This window comes from Peromyscus maniculatus, chromosome 9, assembly GCF_049852395.1.
Source record: "Peromyscus maniculatus bairdii isolate BWxNUB_F1_BW_parent chromosome 9, HU_Pman_BW_mat_3.1, whole genome shotgun sequence".
NCBI classification, from domain to species: domain Eukaryota; kingdom Metazoa; phylum Chordata; class Mammalia; order Rodentia; family Cricetidae; genus Peromyscus; species Peromyscus maniculatus.
The window spans coordinates 102,874,598-102,898,602 of record NC_134860.1 but is presented as its reverse complement, the minus strand read 5'-3'; the positions used below and the strand labels follow the sequence as shown (position 1 = coordinate 102,898,602).

At 37.7% G+C, this 24,005-nt stretch overlaps 1 protein-coding gene across 2 annotated transcripts in view; it reads right to left on the bottom strand.

Moving 5' to 3' along the window:
* Positions 1 to 822: 822 nt before the first annotated feature.
* Positions 823 to 24,005, bottom strand: part of Ndfip2 (Nedd4 family interacting protein 2) — a 53,331-nt gene continuing 30,148 nt past the window's right edge. For both annotated transcript variants that reach the window (XM_076545544.1, XM_006977966.4), the window contains 7 exons: positions 20,854 to 21,019; positions 17,172 to 17,305; positions 14,671 to 14,764; positions 11,068 to 11,192; positions 6,905 to 6,971; positions 4,135 to 4,240; positions 823 to 1,827 (listed from right to left, as the gene is read on the bottom strand). In XM_076545544.1, coding sequence (XP_076401659.1) covers positions 4,137 to 4,240; positions 6,905 to 6,971; positions 11,068 to 11,192; positions 14,671 to 14,764; positions 17,172 to 17,305; positions 20,854 to 21,019 — 690 coding nt within the window. In that variant the 3' untranslated portion in view covers positions 823 to 1,827; positions 4,135 to 4,136. The remainder of the gene's footprint in view (positions 1,828 to 4,134; positions 4,241 to 6,904; positions 6,972 to 11,067; positions 11,193 to 14,670; positions 14,765 to 17,171; positions 17,306 to 20,853; positions 21,020 to 24,005) is intronic.

Below are 24,005 nucleotides of genomic sequence, written 5' to 3'. Positions count from 1 at the left end.
GATGCTGGATCAAAAATGGTACGTACATATGCAAAATCAAAATACGAATACTATTAAAGTGAAAGGAAATTATAATAAATTGAGGTGTGGTAGCTGAGCTTCCTTGTAATTGAAAGTCACAGGAAGAGACTCTAGAAAGCAGCGTGGGTCTCTGTTACTAGTGCGCGCTCCCACTGAGGCCATGCGGCTCGGCACTGCTCTCCTTCCCCAGCCTAGTGCCTTCCTTCCAGGGGTGGAGCACATGCACTTCAGTCAACGGTAAGAGTTCTACGGAGGAGGGAAAGAAAGTCAATTAGGAAAACAATTTAGGAGGCTCCATTAGCAAACAAAGCTGTAGGCTTTATTTACCAAAAAAAAAAAAAAAAAAAAAAAATCATAAAATACAAGAAATACAAAAGAGGTAATAAAATATAAAATTTTTATTTTTCCTTAAAACTGGAAAAATGGTCCTGAACAGTGAGATGTATCTTTTAGCTAGTGTCTAGCAGTCAATTTTGTATGTTCGTTATAGCTCTATTTCTTACACGTATGCAGTCATGTTATTTCTGTTATTTTTACTGTTGGTGCTCAAAGGCTAAGATATAAATGAAAAGAAAACAACAGGGGACAGAAAATGATTTGTAAGATGCCAAGCATTATGCTATGGATGTAAAAGCAAATTCCAGTAAGGGTAATGGTCACACACACTCACCACACAGACACTCAACAACCCTGTATTTCACAGATACGATTCCATAACATGAAAGTATGTATTTTAAGTTATCTCAATTCGGGTTATATGTTTTTTACAAATTAATCTTGCAATCATTAAGCAAGGCGCTATTAACAGAACAAGATTTTATTTGCTAAGCTTAACAAATTAAACATTTAAAGAAAAAATGATTACAGTAATATTGAAAGATACTTTTATTGGCTTTTTTAAAAGACAAATGCAAATGAGAATATATTTGGTAATTAATTCTTTAAATTGTCTTAGATGTAAATAAATATAAGATCTACTGCAATATCTTCTTGTAAGAATTGCTAAGGTGAGTGATCCTTAAATCTAAGCTTCTGATTTGAAAATCCCTAAAACTAGTATTGCCTCTTAGCTTTTTTTTTTTCTTTAAAGGACATTTGGTATACTCACATTTTCTTAAAGTTCATCTGAAACCACTCTATCTTTAACAAAGTTTATTTCTGTATATTTAGTTTACTTAATTTTAAATTAATGAAAAGAAATCTAGACACAATTTCTAAGAAAAGAATGAAAAAAGCAATGTATGCATGGTTATTTACAAGAGTTTTCCTTAAGTAATATCATATCCAAAAATCTGACAACTCTTTTCTAATAATCACGCTGCAAGTTTTAATAAACATCATCTACAGCAAAGAATATTTCATGTTTGGAATTACCAGGTGAATCTAAGCGCCAGAAACTAAAGCATTTGACAAGATTAATAATGTAATGTTTATTACACTAATGGTCACGTCAGAAGCATTTACATGCTGGAAGTGTTCATCACGTAACTCTTCCAACTCTATCAAACACTGATTAACCGAGTGTGACTGGACTTTGCTGCAACAACTTTACGGATTCTTTCAAGTATATGCATATCTTTTACATAGGCACATACGCAAATGTGCAAAATAAATGAAATACAGATAACTAAAGAATGAGCAGACATGGCTGTTAAGCGTAAACCCCCTGCCACTTGATTTCGAAGTTCCACCTTTCACTAAGTTTTCTTCTGCTCTCAGTCGTCTTCTATCTTAGCAAAGCTGCAGGCTTACAGATGACGTGGACATTTCACATTGGTGTAAGAAGGAATGTTGGGTTGATGCAGTCTAGAGACAAAGGAAGAAGTACTCTTAAAATGTATTAAGTTAAGCTGGGCGGTTGTGGCGCACGCCTTTAATCCCAGCACTTGGGAGGCAGAGCCAGGCCGATCTTTGTGAGTTCGAGACCAGCCTGGTCTACATAACGAGATCCAGAAAAGGCGCAAAGCTACACAGAGAAACCCTGTCTCAAAAAAAAAAAAATGTATTAAATTATACTTGTCAGAATCATAATACAGTGAAAACACATTTTACAGCTGCATTTCATTTAAGTATATAACAGTCTTGGGATAAAGATAACTATGTGTTTTAATATTGTTCTAAAAGACAAAGCCTCTATAAAAGACCTTCATGTAGTCCACAATATTTACATTATATTTGACTCTTGAAAACTGCAAAATAATCACACTACTCAGAGAACAGTGTTCAAGTTAGCCATATTTTTTTTGCCTTTTATCTTCCTGTTAATACTACCAAATCCTTCGTGCCACTATTCACAAAGACATTTTAATGATTAGAAAGAAAATTTAGTATCTTCTGGGAACAGAGGACCTTAGGGAACACTTAGACTAGTATTTTAATGTAATCCAGAAATATGTTTATATAGACATTATATTTACATGTATATTCTTCAGCAAAAATAATAATATATTCTTTTTATCTTTTTTAATTAAAATATAGTTGAATCCTTTCCTCCTTCCTTTTCCTCTCTCCAATCTCTCTTAACTAAGTCCCTCTTGAAATCAAGGCCTCTTTTTCTCTGTCACTGTTACATATATCTATAAATGCCTAAATATATGAATATAACCTGCCAATCCATTTAGTGTTACTTGTACGTATACAGTTTCAAGGCTGACTACTTGGTACTGAATAACTCATTAGAGGATTCATCCCTGAGGAAGACTATTTCCCTCAATCTCAGCATTCCTTAGTTGCCTATCTATATTTATTTAAGGGTGGGGCACTTCTAACAAGTAACATAAGCTATAAACATAAATAATCAAGTCATAAACCACAGTTTATTCACAAGGTGACAGTACCACCTCCCCTCAGTAGCTACAGTGGACTGGTTTCAGGCCCTCCCTCCACTATCAAACCCCTCGGATGCCCGACGACATTAGATAAAATGGTACGGAATGAACACACAGCGTGCCTCGTCCTCTGCTCGTGTGTCTCACCGCTAGTTACTGACAACACTGAGTACAATTCAAACACCATGTAAGTGTTTGTTACACTGAACTGTCTGAACAGTGACAAGAGAAAAATGTACATGTTCAGTATGGATGTAATTCTTTTTCTACTATTTAAAAATCCATGAACACAGAACCCATAAATACAAAGAGCAGAGTACAGACATAAGGTCTCTTTATCTGAAGAGACTCCTCGGCTGTTTAGCAAACAAGTGCTGACTAGACACACAATTTCCAGAAATTCTCTGGTAACTATCAAGTTCTCTCTGCTTCTTTCCTTTTTTTCTTACTATGTGACAAAGTGTTTTCCAATCACAAATCTGTGGTCATTCTGGTTTGGTCTGTTTGTCTGCCAGATCTCTGCTTGGACTTTGCACTACTTTTTTCAGAATATCCATCCTTTCTATGTAAGTATGTTGTTATGAAAATTATAGTTTTCAAATCTTCAAGTTTGTGCTGCTACTTACTTCAAACGTGCCTGTGGCAAATCATTAAAAAGAAGTTGAGAAAGTAGGATTTAAGTTTCTCTGGGCATACTGGTGCACACCTGTAATTGCAGCACTTAGGAGAGTCCCAATTTTTTGTTGTTGTTGTTTTGTTTTTGTTTTTTGAGACAAGGTTTTGGTGCCTGTTCTGGATCTGGCTCTGTAGACTAGGCTGGCCTCGAACTCACAGAGGTCCGCCTGGCTCTGCCTCCTGAGTGCTGGGATTAAAGGCGTGCGCTACCACCGCCTGGCTGAGAGTCCCAATTTTAAAGCAAGCCAGGGCTACATGGCAAGAGCCTGTCTCAGAAGGCCAAGGCCAAGGGCTAACAAGCCTGCTTGTTATTTCACATGTGGAGCATTGGGCTTGATCCCAACACCACAAAATAAATAAATACAGTTTTTGTTTATAATCTTATATTTTAAAATTTAAATTAATGAAATTCAATTTTAAAAAATTTTATCAGTTATCTAAAAAGGTCAAAAACTTACTAAATTTCCTTAAGTTATTAAACACAGTATTTAATACAAAGCATAGTAAATACATTATGTAAAAATTTAAGTGCACATTAAGTATTTAGTATGTATCTGGAAAATATGACTCTACAATATGAATAAATAAACATCATATTAACATTTCTTACCTCTATAGTAAGAAGAAGTATCTTGTTCTATGCGCAGCTGCCATACTTTCAGACATGTTTCTGACTTTTAGGTAATTAACAAATCCTCTGAAGAAAAGGAGCAGGCCTACAAAGGTTGAAATAACGGATACGTTCTTAACATAAGGGGAGTACATAGACAATAGACAATGATACATATGATCTCTTCTGCTCAAGGAAGGAAATTTGCAGAATCCCATTTATTCTATATTGTATCTTAAACTACAGTGATAACTCCATCATTATAAAATATAGCAACATTTTATTGACATTCTTTCAATTTCTTAATCCTAACTGTAACAAAATTAAAGCAAACATAAGCTATAAAAATCCAAAGTCACATAGAAATATGCAAGCAATGATCACGTTAAGTACCAACGTTAATGAATTTTAAATGAGCTCACTCCTAAAAATCTTAACCTTTTTTTAATTTTTATTGATTCTTTGTAGATTTCACACCATGCATTCTGGTCCCACTTATCTCCCCATCTCCTTGAATCTGTCCTCTGCCCATGTAATCTCCTCCCCCAGATCAAAACCAAATTTAAAAGAAAAATCAAAAATCAAGCAAAACAAAGAAAGAAAACAAAACTAAAAAGAATAAACTAAAGGAGAATCGTATGGAAGCTGTAGTGTGGCCCATTGAGACACACGGTTTATTCACCCTTTAGTCTTTCCTTGTGTGAAACTTCCTGATGAATACAACTACTGAGCAAGTGAAGATGTTTCTTTTTAAAGTACTCAGACAAAATGAGGGCAGGTAAAAAACAAGCCTGTCTCACAATAGAAAGTGTCTGCCATTTGTGAAATCTGCAGTCCAAGACGGATATGTTTTTAAGTTTTTATTTTTAATTAATAAAATAATAATAAAAACTTGAGACAAACCATTCTAGAGATTTCTTTTGATTAGACAGCTGAGGTGGCCCTCTAAGCAAAATACTATTTTACATAATACCCATTTACCTCATATACATTTGTAATATTTAAAAAGCAATGCCTGTGAAACGCTTCAGAGCTACAGATAAAGAACACTAGGTAAGTGTAGAAGCACTAACATGATTAGTACAAGCCTCTGCACAAACACAGTTTTCTGGAAAGCACTCAACTCCAGTAAATTTATAACCAGGAAGGGTGGGGGAAAACAAAAGCAGAAGGCATGTATGTATGTGACTCCTTCACTAGGAAGGAAGAAAAATGCTTGTGAACCTGAAGTCTTAAGTCCAAAGCGAACTTCACCCACTCTGAGACAGTAATCAGAGCGCTACAGAAAGAGGCACATTTGTAACAGACTGGAGAGAAGTTAGCATATACACACGATGCGGGAATGAAGCACGAAGTTCAGGTAAATCTAGTCCCACTGGCTTTCATAGCCAGCTCTCTCCATTTGTGACCCCCTCTCTCTGAATTCTACGCATTCCCTTCCAGATGCAAGTAAAAACAGAAACATTTGGTTTTTCTTTTTCTGGGGTTTTTTGTTGTCGTTGTTTGTTTCTTCCAAATACAAAAAGCACTTTTGAAAACTAACAGACAAAATGTATTTGTGAGATCTCTTTGTCTATGAAGCTGCCAGTTCTTCGGCAGTTTCTTGTCCTCGGGCGTTTTCTAAAATAAGCCATTCATTTCTACAACCCACTCAGTGAGCCCTAGTCTTAGCATCCTACTTGCAGTCAGCTTGATTTAGGTACTGACGACAACATCTGAGTGCTGATGAAGTCTGCATGCTCCTGGTCTATGTGGAACAGGACTGCCGTCTGCACTCTGCTCCATAGTTATCTTCCTCTGTTCACTCACTTAACAATGGACATGTAAGCCAATACACTCACTAGTACGTCTAAATACTTAACACAATTGATAGGGTTTCCCCCCCTACTTTTAGGTAAAAGACTCAATAAAGATAAAAAAAAATTCAGGAAGCTAGGATCTAATTAACAATATATAAACCCACCTTAACCATTATATAAATATGATCCCCAACAGAGTTACAACATTAAAATAATTTCACTATAATATTACAGAAAGAATTTAGTGACTTTAACTGGCCATTGACAATTTGTTCTCCAAAAATATCCTAAAGGTCCAACAGTATGACTAAAAACCTAAAGAGAAGACTGCCCCCTACTGTAATCTAAAAGAATTAAAATATGAATTGTCAGTCAAGACATTTAAAATAAGGGCCAAAAGTACAATATGATGTTAAAATTAATTTAATTACCATGTATTACTGAACACTCATAAATTACACCAACATAATGAAAAGCATGCCTTACAAAAAGACAACCAAACAAGTGCTGTGATCACTGAGCATGAAGTCTTTCCCTGCACTGGCAAATTAATGATTAATACAGAGCACATTTCAAAAGCACAAAGAATGTTTCCGTGATCTAAAAATAAGAAGGCATTGACTGCTCCAAGCCTCCTTCTCACACAGTATCATGAAATCATGCACCCGTGCTTCCTCAGACCCTCATCAAAGAGAACAATATTGTAATGAGGCTGACGTGTTAAATTCTGCAGGACTGGTTTCTCACTCAGCCACTGGTTCTCTGTGCTGGCTGCCTCTGCTGTTCCGTCTAGGAGACGAGCGGCACCAGAGAACTGGGAGCTGAGGATCGAGTGCAAGGATTTCACATCAGAGACTTGATTTCTGCACTGCTAATACACAGCTGAACTGCACTTATGATTTTAGAAATATCACTTAACTGAGTAACAAACTAAGATTACTTAAACTGAACGACATTAAGAATAAACTTACCAAGTACAAGAAATATCCACCAAAGCCAATATTGTCCATTGAAATAGCCAGTAAAATAGTCAGAAAACTATGGAGTGAACATAAATATATTTAATCATCTTTGTATTATTAAATTTGAACATTCAGATTGTTCTAGGTTTCAGAATAATTTATCTCACATAATCTTTAATGCTTAAAAACAGCATATAAAAACAGCGTAAAAGGAAAGTACAGGAATAATACTTAATGATATACATATATATTTGGGAAAACCTCTCTTATGTAATTGCAAATTTATATACTTCATAAACAAAAACTCCAAAGTTTTTGCAAATTTTCCAAATTCTTGCAAGAGAATAAATGCGTAAATGTTATATATTGGAACTGAACATTTTTTTCATTGAAAAGTTCACATCAGTTTCTTAGACTTCTAAAGCTACAACTAACATCCCACATACGCCACAGCACCCTGCTGCTTTGGATATTAGCACAAAAGCCACATTAGTTTAATCTTATCGGATGGGGATGTTGTGCTGACCTCTAGAAAGAAGCGCTCTGACCTTCTATACACCCCCTACTGTTAATCACTGCCAAAATACTAGGCACATAAAGACCCCCAACTCATTAGAGACTTTTCACTTTCAAACTAGATGCCTGGCATTCAGTTCCCAACAGTGAACTGAGAACAGCTAAATGAACCCTGAAGTGGCATTTCAACAGTTGCCATTACTGGACATGTTAGCTGGTCTGCTACTCTGTGTGAGGTGGCAAGTTAACAGGCAGCTGGGAGGCAGGGCCTCGCAGCACAGGGCACAAGTATCTTCTTTTGAACAGGCACTGCACCTTCATGGAATGTAAAAGGTTTATCAACCCAGTGTCCTTCTTAACCTACTATGGACAATGGTCCCCTATAGAAGCAGCTTATGTTTCTTAAATTATGGATATTATGTATCTTAAATTACCTCAAAATAATTATTCTTTTAAGTATTTCAGATAACCTATTCTAAATAAGTTTTTTTTAAACTTGTTTTAATTTATTTCTTTCTACTGGTCTCCAAATTGAATCTTACTTACCTAAAAATAATTTTGTTAAATGCATATTGATGCTTGAATCTGAAATTAATTAAAAGTATTTCCAACTATTTACTGGTAATTTCTATAAAAGCTTAAGAAAATCTACAGCTTTGGAAATAATAAAAATACAAATTTTACATGGTGTCATAACTTGGGAAGCATATAAATGGAGATCATCAAACCCTGTTTTTTAAACTTCTGAATCACTTTCTTAGGGATAATTTTAAATTCATAAATCCTATTTATCTAAATTCTAAGCTTAGTTTTAGAAATTCTGAAGATTTAGAATGTCACAGTCCTTTGGAAGGCACGAAAACTTCAAGTGTCACACACTCTTACACTTACAAGACAGACAATGAGAAAAGAACTTGACAACTGAAAAATAACTTTCTAATCAAGAAAAAAGTTTCATAAGGGTCTTAGAAGCTGTAAGAAATAAGATGGCAAAGAACCAAAACAATATATTTTCAACTCTCTTTATATGATACCTAATAAGCGGCACCCAGAAACTCCCATGAGAGAATGGGGCTCTCACCCTCAAGGTACAGGCTATACATAATGGGCTGACTTCCTTCTTGTATATCAAGACTGACCCTAGTAAATTATCAACTTTCGGAAAATTTAGAAATTCGTTTTTGGATAGTTTCCTGTGTCCTATGATTTAAACGAGAAATTCCATTGGAGTAACACCAGTTCCACTGGCATACAGCTAAGTCTGGACATCCTTAGTCCCAACTCTTCAGTTTCTTCCCAAGAAAATCTGCAAGGACAGGACTGTATGTAGCTTTGTCTTTGTGTTTTACAACATCTAGTAGATTTAAGCTCCTGGTAGAAACTCACTGGACATCTTTTAAAGCAAAATTAAAATGAAAAACTACCAGATGACAGTTCTCACAAAGGCTCAAACTTTCATCATCTTATAAGAAACTAGTATATAGATCCCAACCAAGAGTCAATAAATTAACATTTAAAACCTATAATCGGATATGTCCAGTACAGGATCTGTTAAAAGAACCAAGAGCCCTGGGAAGCGATAAAACAAATTCAAAAATAATAATACATCACTCAGAATATTAATATTTGTAACAATGGCTACTTTTAATAAATTAATAAAACAGATGCATTATCAAAGTATCTGGAGCATTTAAAGAAGCGAACATTTCGGACTTGTGATTCTACTGAAAACTTTAGGGAGATTTAGCTCTTTCAATCAGAAAGCAATGTTTAAGTAAATACTACTTTAATTTGTTAATTGGCTAACATCATCTAAACTCTGTGGCTAGCTGTCATAACAGTGCGAGACATCTGAGGGGGATTCTGAGTGCTTGTGAGAAAACTCCAAGAAAACAAAAGTCTTATGACCTCAGTTTCTTCAAAAACACAGAACTGTTCTTGGAATGTGCTTTTTATGCCCCTCCCAGGGGTCTGAGGCTCTGAATTGCATGAGACTTTCATTTGCCTCATTGCTAGGCTCCATTCTCCCAAGTTCCACTGTCTTTAGAGAGGTGAGCAGATAGCTTCGCAGCAAAGTTGACACAATGAATAAAAGCTACCCATGCCCACCCTTCTAGGTCCATCCTTTAAGAGCCTGCAGGAGCCGGGCGGTGGTGGTGGTGCACGCCTTTAATCCCAGCACTCGGGAGGCAGAGGCAGGCTGATCTTTGTGAGTTCGAGGCCAGCCTGGTCTACAGAGCGAGATCCAGGAAAGGCACCAAAGCTACACAGAGAAACCCTGTCTGGGGAGCCTGCAGGAGAGACTGCGGAAACGGCTCATTAGGCAAAGACATTTGCCACCAAGTCCAATGACTTGAGTTTGGACCCTAACCCCACATGGTGGAAAGAAAGAACAGACTCTCACTGTATGTTTTCCTCTCTCTCTCTCTCCCCCACCCCTCTCTCTCTCTCACACACACACACACTCAATGAAAGCTAACAAAGCTAGGAAGAAACATTTGTGAACAGCCCCCCAAAGGAACCCTTCAAGAGGCAAAGGTAAGAAGAGAGCTGAATGTGTCTGACAAGGAAAACGCCTACACAGCTTGGGCAGAAAACCATCTCATAGGAAGAGACACCATTGAGACACAGTGAGAAAAGGACATGACCATGAAAGTCACTTCAGGGAAGAGGAAATCCAGAAAGGCTTAGGGAGAGCACACGGAGCACGGAATGAGGGTTCCTCAGTAAGCTTTCTCCTTCTTTCTCTTTCTCTGTTTTTAATTTTGAGATAGGGTATTACAGTGGTATTATCAAGCTGGTCTCAAACCTTCCTCCACCTTACAAATGCAGGCTGTGGGTATCTACCATAAACTCAGCAAGAGCGAGTTCTGACAGCCATTTCATAGGCCTTTACTTTTGGACTCTCAAAGCTCTAAGGAGAGAGGAAGTATTTAGTTATTATTTGAAACAGGATCTTCCAATATTTATCTCTTCTCGTATTTCTAAATGTCAGAGTTCTCAGTTCGATTTGAATATACTTTTAAAAAGTCCTCGGCAAGCTCTATATTAATCTTGGTGACCTTGATATCTCTTTGACCAACCTTAACTAAGAACAAATGGGCATAGTAAAAACTACCTTTGAAGATATTTAAATTCATAATAACTCATTAAACAGAAACCTTTGGTTTTTGATTTTAGGCACACTTGTACTAATGACATCACAAGAGCAGAAAGCATGATCTGTTCAAAACATATATACTGTATTTCCGTATCCTATATGTATATATACATACACACTATATTTCTGTAGTCTGTATGTTCAAAACACACATCCATTATTTCTGTAGACTATAGGTAACTGGGCAAGGCTCTCTGCTTTCTATCCTCGGAAATAATCACATGTGGCAGTTTTTATCAACTTATTATAAGGAAACCAAGCAAATGGTGAGGACAATTTAGATAACTTAAAACAAGGACACAGATACCAAAGGTGGAAGTATTTTCTTATTTCAAATTAACAGTCTTTCACATTCAGTTATGGCACATATAGTTACACCAAATCTCCATGGTTACAGAATGCCAGAGTAACAAGTCTTTCCTGAGTGGAATGTGTGTGCATGAGCAAACCCTGCGATGAACCCCACGTCATACATAGGAGTGATGGAAATGCTCACCCTGACAATAAGGATCCATTTGATCAGAGAAAGGCCAAACCCACAGATAGCACCGTACCTCCCAGCTATGGTACTGGTGATGCAGAAGGACAAGCAGAATCCAAGCCAGTTGAAAATGAATGCCACTAAAAGGAACAGAAATATGCTTGTTACGTCCTAATATCTACACAAATGAACAGAATTAACACAGTCCTAGCAATACCTCACTGCTGACAGGAAACAGCAGCTTCTTCCAACTCTACCCACTGAGCTATCCGAAGAGACTGCCACGACTTGCTGTTTGCAGGTTTATCCATTATAATACGCAAATAAACTAGTAAACGTGGGTTCCTGTCAGTCTAGTCAGCAGCCTCCTTATCAGTTCTTTAAGGTTTATTACTAACTAGTATGCAAAACTGCATTTTTATTGATGAATTTCAGTTTTCATTAATTCTTTAGGGAGCATACAAAATAATCGTTTTGACTTTCCATACAGGTGGATCACTGTATTTGCTCATATTTGCCCCTTTACTGCCCCCCCGACCCCGACTCCCATTCTCCCGTCTTCCCTCCTACTGGTGCCCCTTCCTTCAGATGCCCCTACTTTTGTATCTCTCACATGTATGTGTGTATATTATACAGAGTCCAGGACTACCGGCCCAATGGTAGCACCATCCGCCCTGGGCTGGACCCTCTTCCATCAATCACTAATTATGAAAATGCCTTACTGACTCATCTTATGGCGCCATTTTCATAAATGAAGTTCCCATCTCTCAAATGACTTTAGCTTGTGTCAAGTTGGCATACAACTATCCAGCAAACCCTGCAAGTCACATTTACATTTCAAAATAGTCTTCTGGTTCTGCTTTTTTTGTAAATGTTAAGTTAGAAGAACATTAACTTTTCTTTATGTTTTCCTGAAGTCTAAAATAAGAATGATCTGGGTAATTAACTACAATGTCTCATTCTGATACAAAGATTCTGGCACACATAATGCAAACAGCCAAACCTTGGAGGAAGGTTTTCACACAATGGTCCACCACATTTTAAAGCATTCAGTCATTTTCAATCTAGTCAGTTATCTATTAGATCAAGTATTAATTTCTAGAGTTGAATTAACTGACAAGCAATTCTATTCTACTCTATTCTCTTAAAAAACTTTAAGAGGCACTTTATGGTAAAACCTAACCAAACGTGAGATTACTTCTCACATTCCTACTAAACATTATTCAGAGATACAGAGATATGCACATTTCTCCCCTCTTATTTTCTATACATGAAAATGTAATTATATCACTAAATTTAACTGTAAATTTTTTCTAAGGTTACATGAATTAAGAAGCAAAAACATAAATGTTCTAAGTAGAGAAGTCAAGAATTAAACCTATGAAAGGTTATTAAAACTCTTATATTTGCCGTGATTTTGTTTGCAAAAAATATAACCTAAAATGCTATTAGTTTAAGCATGGAATAGAAACCAAGTTGCAATTTCAAGAATAGCCACTAGATGGTAGTAACTACAAATAAATCTATGCTTATCAAAGCAGGCTCTGGGCATACCAGAATACAATTTTAATCTTATATAAAATATTTGTAAAAACAAAGAACATAAAAGCAATTAACTTGTAGAAATATAATTTCACAAATTTTACTAAAATTCAGAAATTTTTAAATAAATCAATGTACTGTCACTGACTAAAATAATCTAAGTTACATTGCATTTATAAGTAAAGTATTTCAAATCTAAAACGTGTATTGAGGTTAAAGAAAACAATTCATAAGTTCAGACTCAAATACTTAGATGACATAAATGGCATGCTTTCATTTCTGAGGAGGTTGCTACTTACATTATCAATAGTATATTCATTGCCGGGCAGTGGTGGCGCACGCCTTTAATCCCAGCACTCGGGAGGCAGAGCCAGGCGGATCTCTGTGAGTTTGAGGCCAGCCTGGGCTACCAAGTGAGTTCCAGGAAAAGGCGCAAAGCTACACAGAGAAACCCTGTCTCGAAAAACCACAAAAAAAAAAAAAAAAAAAAAAATAGTATATTCATGATCTTTTCTAATTGATAGTTTTCCTTTTGGGCCATGTATGTGTGTGCAGTGTAGATGTGGGCATATGTTCATTTGCATGTTTTTGGGTACATTGTGTGGGATGTACATGTGTAAACATGTGTGTAGAGGCCAGAAGTTGCCAATGGATGTCTTCCTCAGTTGCTCTCCACTTTATTTATGGAGGCAGGCTCTCATTTGAACACAGAGATCCTCACTCAGCTGGTCTAGTGACCCAGCTCACTCCAAGGATCACTGTCTCTTCCTCTCAAGCGCTGGAATTACAGGCAGCTGCCACGCCTGCTCAGCATGGGTTTAAGGAATCCAAATTCTGGTCTTCATGTGTGCACAGCAAGGCTTTACCCACTGAGCCATCTCCATTGCCCCAAGTTTTCTTAAAAGACATAGCCATGAAAGGAATAAATGTTTATGATATTCTTTATGTCAACACCATACGTGAGGCGTTTGCATTTATTGTAAAAGCTTACTAGCTGAATACAGATCAAGATTACAAACGAGGACGCAGTAGAGCAGCAGCAGGCGCTGTGTGATCGGCCATCGGTAACCGGGCATCCACGCCTTTTGGTTGTACCGACCACATCCACCCAACACTGCAGCAAAAGGAACTTAGGGTTCAAACAGCAGACTGGAGAGTCTTGTCAATATAATGAGTGAACCTGAAAAGAAGGCTGACTGTCCCGCTCTCCTTCCGCATGTCTTTTGTTTGAAAAAAGAAATAAAGAGAAGGAAGAAACCATCTCAAACTGAGAAAAGGGGGTAAGCCAACCTCCAGACTCAAAAGGATTCAACACGTTAAGAATGATTATTTTTGAAGTTGAGTGTATCATTTTACATAAGTAAACTATTTCTCATTTTTATCTGTAAACAATACATGATCTAAGTTTTTACTGAACATTATATGTCTACTATTGGTTTTAGCTATTTAAGCAATTTGTTCCATGCCTTTTTGGTAATATTTAACAGTGAATTTGATGCATGCTAATCCTTGTGTTCAGAAATAAAAAACACTATGGCAGTCTCCCCTCGCAGTTTAAATTGACTCTGTTAAGTCAAATAATTAACAATTTTGTATGGGGTTAAAAATATTCAGGATTGTAGCCTTCTAACTACTACCCTGAATAAGACTTGTATATCCATACCTTGGTGGCACTGTTCTGGATTTCTAGAATTTTCCCTTCTCCAATCCTTCTGACTTAAGGCCATTCAGAGAGATGTCTTCTGCCCCAAAGCAGAAATGTACAGTTCACTGTATATATGACTACAGCCTTGAAAGGACACAGTATTTCTCTTTAAATTCTTATTCTGCTTTTCCCCCTGTAAAATCCCATTCAGCTTAAATATGCATATACTTCTGATCAGTATCAACCATAAAGGCTGCTATCAGAATTATCTAACAGATGCTTATTAAGTTCTAGCATTTACTATGTCCACTGTCTTGAGCAATTTACCCTTTAAATGAGGCGGACCCATGCCAGCAGCAGGTTTTCTTCACTGTTATTTTAAATATACTTACACCAGTATTTCCTAAAGGTAGAAGGGAAAGGTCACTTACTGAAAAACGCCAGCATGAAAATGCCATCATTGCCTACTCTAAGCTGGTCTACATCGCTGAAGTCATCTCTTGGTGTACACTCTTCCTCCTGATTCTGGAAAAAACAGACCAAAACATGTCACAAAAATAATTACAATGTTATCACCTTCAATTTAAGAGTAAGAACATCAGTGACACCTAATGTTCTCAAGTGGTCATACAGGTAAGACATCAGCAAGCATTACTTTATCATGGGTGCTGTTGAGACGATCTTTAAAGGCAAACCATAAAAGGTAACCTGAGAGCTGGGGAGGAGGCTCAGTCAGCACAAGCACACAGACCTGACTCGGGACCCTGAAAACCCACGTCAAAAGCCTGGCATTGCAGCGTGTGTATAACCCCAGCGCTGGGGACAGAGACAGGCAGATCCCCGAAGCTCACTGGCCGGCCAATCCGGCTAAATCAATGAAGTTTTGGTTCAGTGAGAGCCCCTATCTCAGAAAAGAAATGTGAAGAGGGAAGGAAGGACACCCCAAACCCAATAATACACCCAACACTACCTCAAGCCTACACACACACACACACATACACACAGGCTTGGGGGGGGGGAGAATAATATCAAATTCAAGAAAATGATACAAAGAAGACAGATGTGATACCACTGCATAAATGTTAAGGGGGAAAATAAAACTCTCATAATCAGTGACAGGGCAATCGTGTAACCTCTGGTTAGGAAGTAGAAGTAATTATTAAAAATGTGTATGTCTTCCGATCTAGCAATTTCAATTCTGGAAACAAATTTTGTGTGTGTGTGTGTGTGTGTGTGTGTGTGTGTATACAAAAAATATAATAAGCATATACATATGCTTATAAGAAATGATATATTAAAAAATTTATTGTAGTGATGCTATTAAGAACAGACTGGACACAATTATAAATGTCTCTTAATCGTGGGCTGAGTTGGGAGATAACTCTACAGGCATGTTTCGGTTTCTACATGTCTTCATATAGAAACGCGGACTCCTTTTTCTGGATCCTCACACAGTGGATGGCTTTGGAGAAGAGTGGCAGAGCAAATCTCCCAGCAGAGCAAAGATGTGGGCATTCTTTTTTTTTCTTTTTTTTTTTTTTTTTGCAGGGAGGGGGAGGGGATGAAACAGGGTTTCTCTGTATAACTGCCCTGGCTGCCTTGAAAACACACTCTGTAGACCAGGCTGGCCTAAAACTCAACAGAGATCCACCTGCCTCTACCTCCCGCCTGCTGAGATTAAAGGCGGCGCCACCACCCAGCCAGATGCAGGCATTCTTAAGGATGGCTGGGAGAGCTGGGATCCTAGCAACATAACCCACAGTGTGTGAGTTATGACTTAACCTCTGTGGTGGCCCTGTAGGAACTGGGGGGCTCGGTGGACAGCAGAGCAAGACAACTGCCACTGCTCCGAATAACCAAGTCTTTCCTTCTGACCTAAGGAACTTCCTGCCTTCTTTCCACCATATCGGAAACTGACAAACTAAGAATCTGTCTACCAGCTGGGTTAAAATTCAAGTCAGTTCTTGGTAGACTGATTAAATTATAGGACATGTACCCTATGAAACTAAAAATTCAGCATTCAAATTTTTAAGTTAATTTAAAAAGGGTTTTAATATCTTGGTGTTTTTACTATTCTAATAATCTCTAAAATATACTAAATGAAATACTGTTTGTATAGTATACCTTCTGCTTACAAAATAATGCACTAACATATAAATGTTTTTGCTTACAAATGTAAAGAACTCTGAAATTCTTTGTAAAATCTGTTATCACTGATTACTTCTAATAGTTAAGAAATAGTACTACACAAGGTTTTGCTTCCTTCGCCTTGAGCCCTATCATTTCACACAAACAAACCTGCATGCTGTTCCAGAGCCCACAGCAGTCAGATGGAATGAGATAATTATTAAGAGTAAATGAATACATGAAAGGGGAAGAGTAAATGATATACTGAGGGTGGATAAAAGGAAAAGCAAACAGGAACAGAAAATAAGACAATGTAGCTTTGATGATAAGACCATGAAATCTGAACTCTCTCAGGAGAACAGGTCCATGGCAGGAAAGTGATCAGTGGAAAGGAGGTCCACAGGAAAGAGATCAGTGGAAAGGAGGTCCACAGGAAAGAGATCAGTGGAAAGGAGGTCCACAGGAAAGAAAAGAGCCAGGAGGGTGGTGCTGATCAGAGCAAGCCGACTCGGACTTTGAAAAAGTCAGTGTCTGATGCATCTGAAATCAAATCAGGATGTGACAAATGTATTGAAAAAATAAGTTCCAGGATGTCGTAAGCTGAGGCAGGGCATAGACAAGATCAACAGACAGTGAGGAGGTCAAGAACCAGAGAAGGCGAGTTTATCTACAGCGGGTAAGGTGACCGATACTGACAGACAGAGACAGCAGCAGGAAGACTACACACACTCCTACACACAGGGAACGATTTTTACAGTCCATCTACAGGAAGCCACAAAAACAGTCACACAAACGATGGCTTTACTCTTTGAGGTGTTTCCGCTGCTGCAGCTGCCATGGCAGCAGCTTTGGCCTTTTCAGCTTCATCATACGTAGGAAGAGAGGTAGCAACACTGTATGGAGGTGGCACGGGGTAAAACTCACTGTAAACTTCAGTATCTAAAAAGAAACAAGATATTTAAAGGAAATCATCAGAATTTAATACGATTTTATAGCCATGATCATACTTTAATAACTTACAATAAGACACTAAAAATTACTATTGCTATTGTAGGTCTGTATTGTAAAGTATATAACACAAAACACTTAAACTTTTATAATCTTTTATTTGTTAAATTTATTATAAAGAGGATGGGATGACAAATATCATCTAAAGGATAGTTCCCACTCAAAAAGGGCTCAAGATTGAGCATTTTGAACATTCATTTATTTTGTATGTGCAAGTACATTTTCCCTTTCAGCTGTGTGGATTCTTGAGACCAAACTTAGGTCATCAAAGAATGGCATTATCTCCTGAAGCATCTCACTGATGCAAAAATGAGAATTTGAAAGGAATTTGGAGCAGGAGGTGAGACTCTCGAGGATGTAACATCTTCCATGTGCTCACCAGGGTACACAACGCAGCTCACGCACTCACCATTTCACAACCAACCAATCAAAAAAAAGCCTTTAGAAATTAGTAATCACAGCATCTATGTAGTGCTGACCATGCTGTCTGTCTTCTCTATACGTTAACGTTAGCAACACTGAGATCCAGGAAAACTACGTGACTTGTGAGTCCCAATCACATGGAAGTGGCATCCCCAGAGAGTCCTCTGCTCTGATGAACTATACAGGGTCATTTTTCTACATTAATTTCAGCAGCTACCCTAATCTCTTACGAAAATTCCATATTCTCCTTGCTTAAAAACTGGTGGACTTTTAGTCTTTCTCATTCTCAACTCTTTTTCCTTCACTTTCCCCAATATCCACATAGTTCTCTAGATTTTCATTAATAATTTCTGTCTCTGATTTTTAAAGCATTTTTGAGAAATGATCTCCAAAAATTATAGCAAAATAGTAAGTATAGACTACTCATTTTCAAAAATAAAAATACAGAATATATTTCTAATATAATTAGTGTAAGTTAAGTTCAGCATGAACAGATAACGTTTACAGCAGAATGATGACTGTGGAAAACGTAGATTCTAAAAGCAATGTCAAACACTGAGGAACACAGAATTTCTTCTAACTATAACTATAGGATTTTGATATTTTTCTACACTAGCTTATAATTTTCTCTGTAACAGAATTTCTTGCATCTCCAATATGAAAAGTTTTTATTTTAGTATTATATTTTCAACTATAGAGGTTTTAAGAAAAAAATAAGTTATCAACATAGGCTAAGAATCTGAAGCGAGGTCATTTCTAATCTACTGACAGAAACTGGTAGTAACAGTACAATCGAGAAGCAAAATCTAAATGAAAACACAATTATTAATCTAAGACAATAACATTGAAATTATACATTTAAATAGAACACATCATCCAAGAAGACATAATCTTCTCTATCAACAGCATGTAAAACCTTGAAAATCTTTTAATATTCAACATAGAAAAGAACCAAGGCATTAACAGAAACTGAGACATCTCCAGCTCCAGCATCAACTGTGACAATTTAATTCTCTGCTCTGTACAAGGCTTCTCAACAAGACGGAAGTCTGGGAGCTCCGTTTCCCAGTCTCCCAAGGGCTGTGTCCTTAGTCCAGTCACTGGCATGCTATGGAGCTCGACTTCCCCATGGTATTACAGAGGGAAGCAGCATCTAAGAGCACTGTGTCACATATGTCACATATTATTACTGATGCTACTCAGATCTAGAAAAAAAGTCATAAAATGAGCTAATGGAGAATACAATGCCACAGAAAACTAGGAAAAGATCATATTTAACACTTAACTAAGAAACCAATGAAAATATTATCAATAATTTTTCACTAAAGAGACTCCAAATCTAGAATTACTCAGTTCTTGTGGTTATTTAAAGTCTTGAGAATCCTGTTAGCCAGAGTTGTAAAAGAATGCAAAGACTCACCTCTACAGAGGATAGTGTAACAATAAATGAACACTCAACTATCAGACTCAGCTTAGCTGAAATTTATCTAATCCTTAAAAATTATATGCTACATTATCTACTCCAGATCACAAAAACCAGAAGCTTCTCGGTTTGTTTTATGTTGCTGAATAGTCAAACTACAAAGACAGCATACAAAGCTTTAGGTCCCATTAAGCCATACGAGCTCTACTAAAGTGTTCACATACCATATCCAGAAGAGGTGAAGCCATGGCATGACAGTTCATTCCAAAAATTAAAGATGGATCAATTTTTGAAAAACATAAAATTATTTTTGTTGCTACTTCATAACTGTAATTTTGCTACTATTATGAATCATAATGTAATTATCTGTGTTTTCCAATGGTCTTAGTTGACTCCTGTGAAAGGGTCAGTCCACTGCACAGGGGTCACGACCCACCAGTTGAGAAACATTGCTTACAGTGTTTCTAGCCAATCAGAGCCTTTTACTGACATAGCGAAGACTGCAGAGAAGTGCTTGGGAGCAGCAACAGAGCAGCGCGCCGCTGGCAGAGCTTTAGGAGCCCCGGTTCTTGGCAAGTTCTTACCAAGAAGCACTAAGCAAGCATTGATAAAATCAGCATTCTAACAAATAAAAGCAACACATAACTTCATTATGGAGGACCTCAGAAGATTACTTCCAAAAACTGCCTTGAGAAGTGAATGAACTTCGAGTGCTTGATCTTTTTACAGGTTACAAATACAAAAATGGTAAGTGGACAAAGTTAGCATGAGCTTCCCACATGGAGTCAACCTTCACCAAGAAACAGGGAAGAAAATGTAATGAAGGCTTTGCTTGTGTCTGTGGTGTTGGTGATCAATTCAAGGGCCTCATGCACACCACCATGTAAGTACTCTACCAAGGAGCTACAGCCCCAACTTATGAAGGGGTGTTTTCTTCTGTTACAATGTTTTTCAGTAACTAATTCTTAAAATCAATACTTCAAATGAATGTGAAATAGAGACCTTATAGATAATTTAGAAATTACTACAGTACTCAGGAAGATTATAGTAGTAATAGAATCATACAATTATAAAAATAGAGTATATACAACACGGGAGTATATAAATTATCATGTGCCACACTGAACACTGCTGAGAAATTACACACTGAGCAGGATGACCTGACACAGAGGACAAACAGCAGCAAGCGGGAATCTCTGAATTGGATACAAGCATTCATATCATACGTATGCTCAATCATACACACCACATCCTGACTCACTCTTTTCATATCAGCTTTCCATTACAACCTTATGAATATATGAGCACAAACATATTATGTTTGTGTATATAGAGAGATGTGTGTGTATGTATATACAAGTGTGAATATATGTGTGCATGTATTCGCTTCCAAGTTCATTCAATAAGCTGGTGCAAGGGCACATGTTTGTACTTGGAGCACAAGTCACTTGGAGGCGGAAGCACAAAGATTATGAATTCTAGGCCAGCCTGGGCTACACAGTAAGCTCCAGGCCAGCCTAGGTTGTTATAAAGGAAAACAAAACAAGCAATCACCTCATTGAAAGACTTGATAATTACCCAAAACCATCCTGTCAGAAAGAAAAGGATGTAGTGATCATGACTACATTCCCACCTGAAGTTGTAGGGACTTCCACAGTAATGCTACTGTAAGGAGGAGGAGAAGAGTCCGTTTCCAGTGCTGGTGCTGAAGAAGCAGCTTCCGAAGTCGGTGCTGTGGAGTTAGAAGTTGACGGCTGCTCTACAGCAGATGATTCTGAGTTATCTTCTTCATTGTGAAGCTAAAGAAAAGAGAGAAAGAAAATTAAAGTAATAACTTATTATTCCCTTCACCTGCTAATTCTTAAAGATTATTTAAATTTTAAAGATATTCAGGAAAAGGAAGAAAAAATAACACTTCAAAAATGAACAAAAAATTTAATGATTTAATCAGTATAGGGTAAAACAAAAACTACAAGCAGGAACTAAGTTCATAAGCATCACCCTGCAAGCAAGCAAATGTACTTAGTTCTCAGCATCTTGCTTTAAATATGCACTGAAATTTGGTTTCAAATTTCTAATGTAAAAATATTTTCTGTGAGTAAACCCATGACTTGGTGAACAGAAGGCACTTATATTCTACGGACTTGGAAGCCTAAGTGTGATCACCTGGCCAGCTTGCACATCTGCTTAAAATCAGGGTCAGCAGGGCTTTTACCAAACAACTGAACTGTCTGCTAGCAAAAGCAGACGTTTTGTTTTCATCTTGAAATTGCTTGTTAGTCTGCATTCTGTTACTGTAATAAGTAAACACCATAAGCACAAGGACTGTTGGGGGTGGTATTTCACCTCACAGGTTATAACCCGTCATCAAGGCAGGTCAGTGCAGGAACCTAGAGGCAGGAACTGAAGCAGAGACCATGGAGAGTGCTGTACTGGCATGTTCTCCATAGCTTGCTCAGCCTGCTTTCTTACAGCATCCAAGACTATCTCCCCAGGTGGCACCACCCACAGTGGGCTGGGCTCTCCCACATCACTCAATCAAGAAAATACCTCATAGACTTGCTTTACAGGTCAATTTGATTAAAGTATTTTCTCTACTGAAGTTCCCTCTTCTCAAATGACCCTTGCTTATATCAAGTTGGGAAAAAAAAGTACGTGCATGCGTGCATGCGTGCATGCGCGCGCGTGCACTAACCAGCACATTGCTGCTGTCTACTCTTATGAATGAAAAAAATCTGTAGAGGAGTATAGGGTATAACTGGATTTTAAGACGAGGACATAATACCATAACACATAAGAACAATTCAAACTTCTAGAACAGTACACAAGAACAGTTGTAAGTTAGGAGAAGCATTCTTGTTGAAATTTTTTACCCCATATTTAAATTAACATAAGCTTTAACATTTTTATTTGGTTTTTGAGACAGGGTCTTGCTATGCTGGGATTAAAGGCATGCACCATCACACCTGAGAGCCTGCTTTAACATTTTTAATAAATAAAATAAAATGCAGTAAAATGGAGCCTAGAACGGCTAGTTTTACATGTCTCAGAAGCAAAAATGTTAAGATACACACTATTCCCTATAAGAAAAGGGTTTCTCCAACATACACTGTATCAGAGATTGTTACAGCAGCTCCGTTGTTTATTGTTGAAAATGGTACAATACAGAACTGTAACCAGTCAAAAATGTGCCTAACTAATGCAAATAAGAAAAGGTACCTATCTTTTCCAGAAAATGAAAGGGAAGGATATTAGTAAGCCTGTGAGATAATTATAGAATAGACAATAATTTTTTTCAGGGGCGGGGGGGTTCGAGACAGGGTTTCTCTGTATAGCCCTGGCTATCCTGGAACTTGCTCTGTAGACTAGGGAGGCCTGGAACTCAGATCCACTTGCCTCTGGCTTCTGAGTGCTAGGATTAAAGGTATGTGCCACCACTGCCAGGTAACAATCAAATTTGTACCACCAAACTCGAGTCTTCTGAGCTTCAGACCTGTGTATCTGTTTACTGATCCTTTTTTTTTTTTTTTAAGACCAAAAACAATGCAATGACCAAAAACAGGGCTCTTGATTTACGTTCACTTCTTTTTCTCTTCTCTCTCAGTGTTCAGCTAATCTACATATATATTCTTTTCTGACGCTGAGACAGTCTTTCTATGTAGCCCACACTGCCCCTGCCCCCCCCCTGGGCTACCATCTCACAGACTTCACTTTTGTGTGCCTCCTTTAGTGACAGGACTCCCACAATTTAAGAAGCTGTAATTCACAATGTGTTTTACTAACCAAAGATATCTATAAAAGTAGAGATTAGTCTGTGAAAGCAAAAGTAACCCTCCAGGAACACTGCTTCAAGCCTGCTTCAAATGAAGAGGACATGCATTGGAGGTCCCGGTCACAAGAGACCATGAAGGAATAAAATGAAAGAGAAGCCTTGCTACCCCTTGTACTTTCAAGTCCCTCCCAGCCAGTCACTGACTTCCTTAAGTTAAAGGAGAGGAATGGAAGGGTTTTTTCATCTCAAAGCCTTCCAAAGAACAAAGAAAGCATGTAGGTGGGGTAACGATCTTATATAAACTTCTGCTTTAAAAAAAAAAAAAATGACACCTCTGCTTGAATTCCTTTTCATGTGCTAAAGCTGCAGCATAAACATCTGGGAGATGTTAAGATGCCTGCCCTCTGTACGGCACTCATGTTCAGCCCCTCAGTTAAGTAACATATGCTGCTTAAAATGCTCTGTCAACCTAACTCCACAAACCATTTAGGAGGGGAGGGTAATGAAAGGTAGCAATAGGGAAGGTAGATATGATCAAGGTGGGAAACACGCATGTGTGTACACTTGTACACTGAAACCCGTTAACATGTACAACTAGTGTACATTAGTAATAAATACTAGCTCTCTCAGACCTCAGCTATGAAAATTTTCATAAATCTGCTGTATAATTATTCTTCTTTATTAACCAGGCAATATGATCTTAAGAGATGTTAGCAATTGCTGACCTAGTCTTTAAGGAGGGAAAAGGAACAAGAAAAAGGGAAAAAACTAAATAAATAAAGCCAGTAAAACAGCTGCCTGTGCTGAACTGGAGCCTTCGCCCGTGGTCTTTAACCTGAGGTAGCTGTTGGGTGACATCAGAGGGGAGGACACCAAGGATGAGCCCTCCCTCGGCAGCAGCAGCTGGCAGATCCAGGAACAGAACAGCAGGACTCTAAACACTGGTCAGAGGACTAGAACCTGATCCTCCTATCTCTGACTCAGAACTGCCTGGAGTGTCACTAACTGATAAC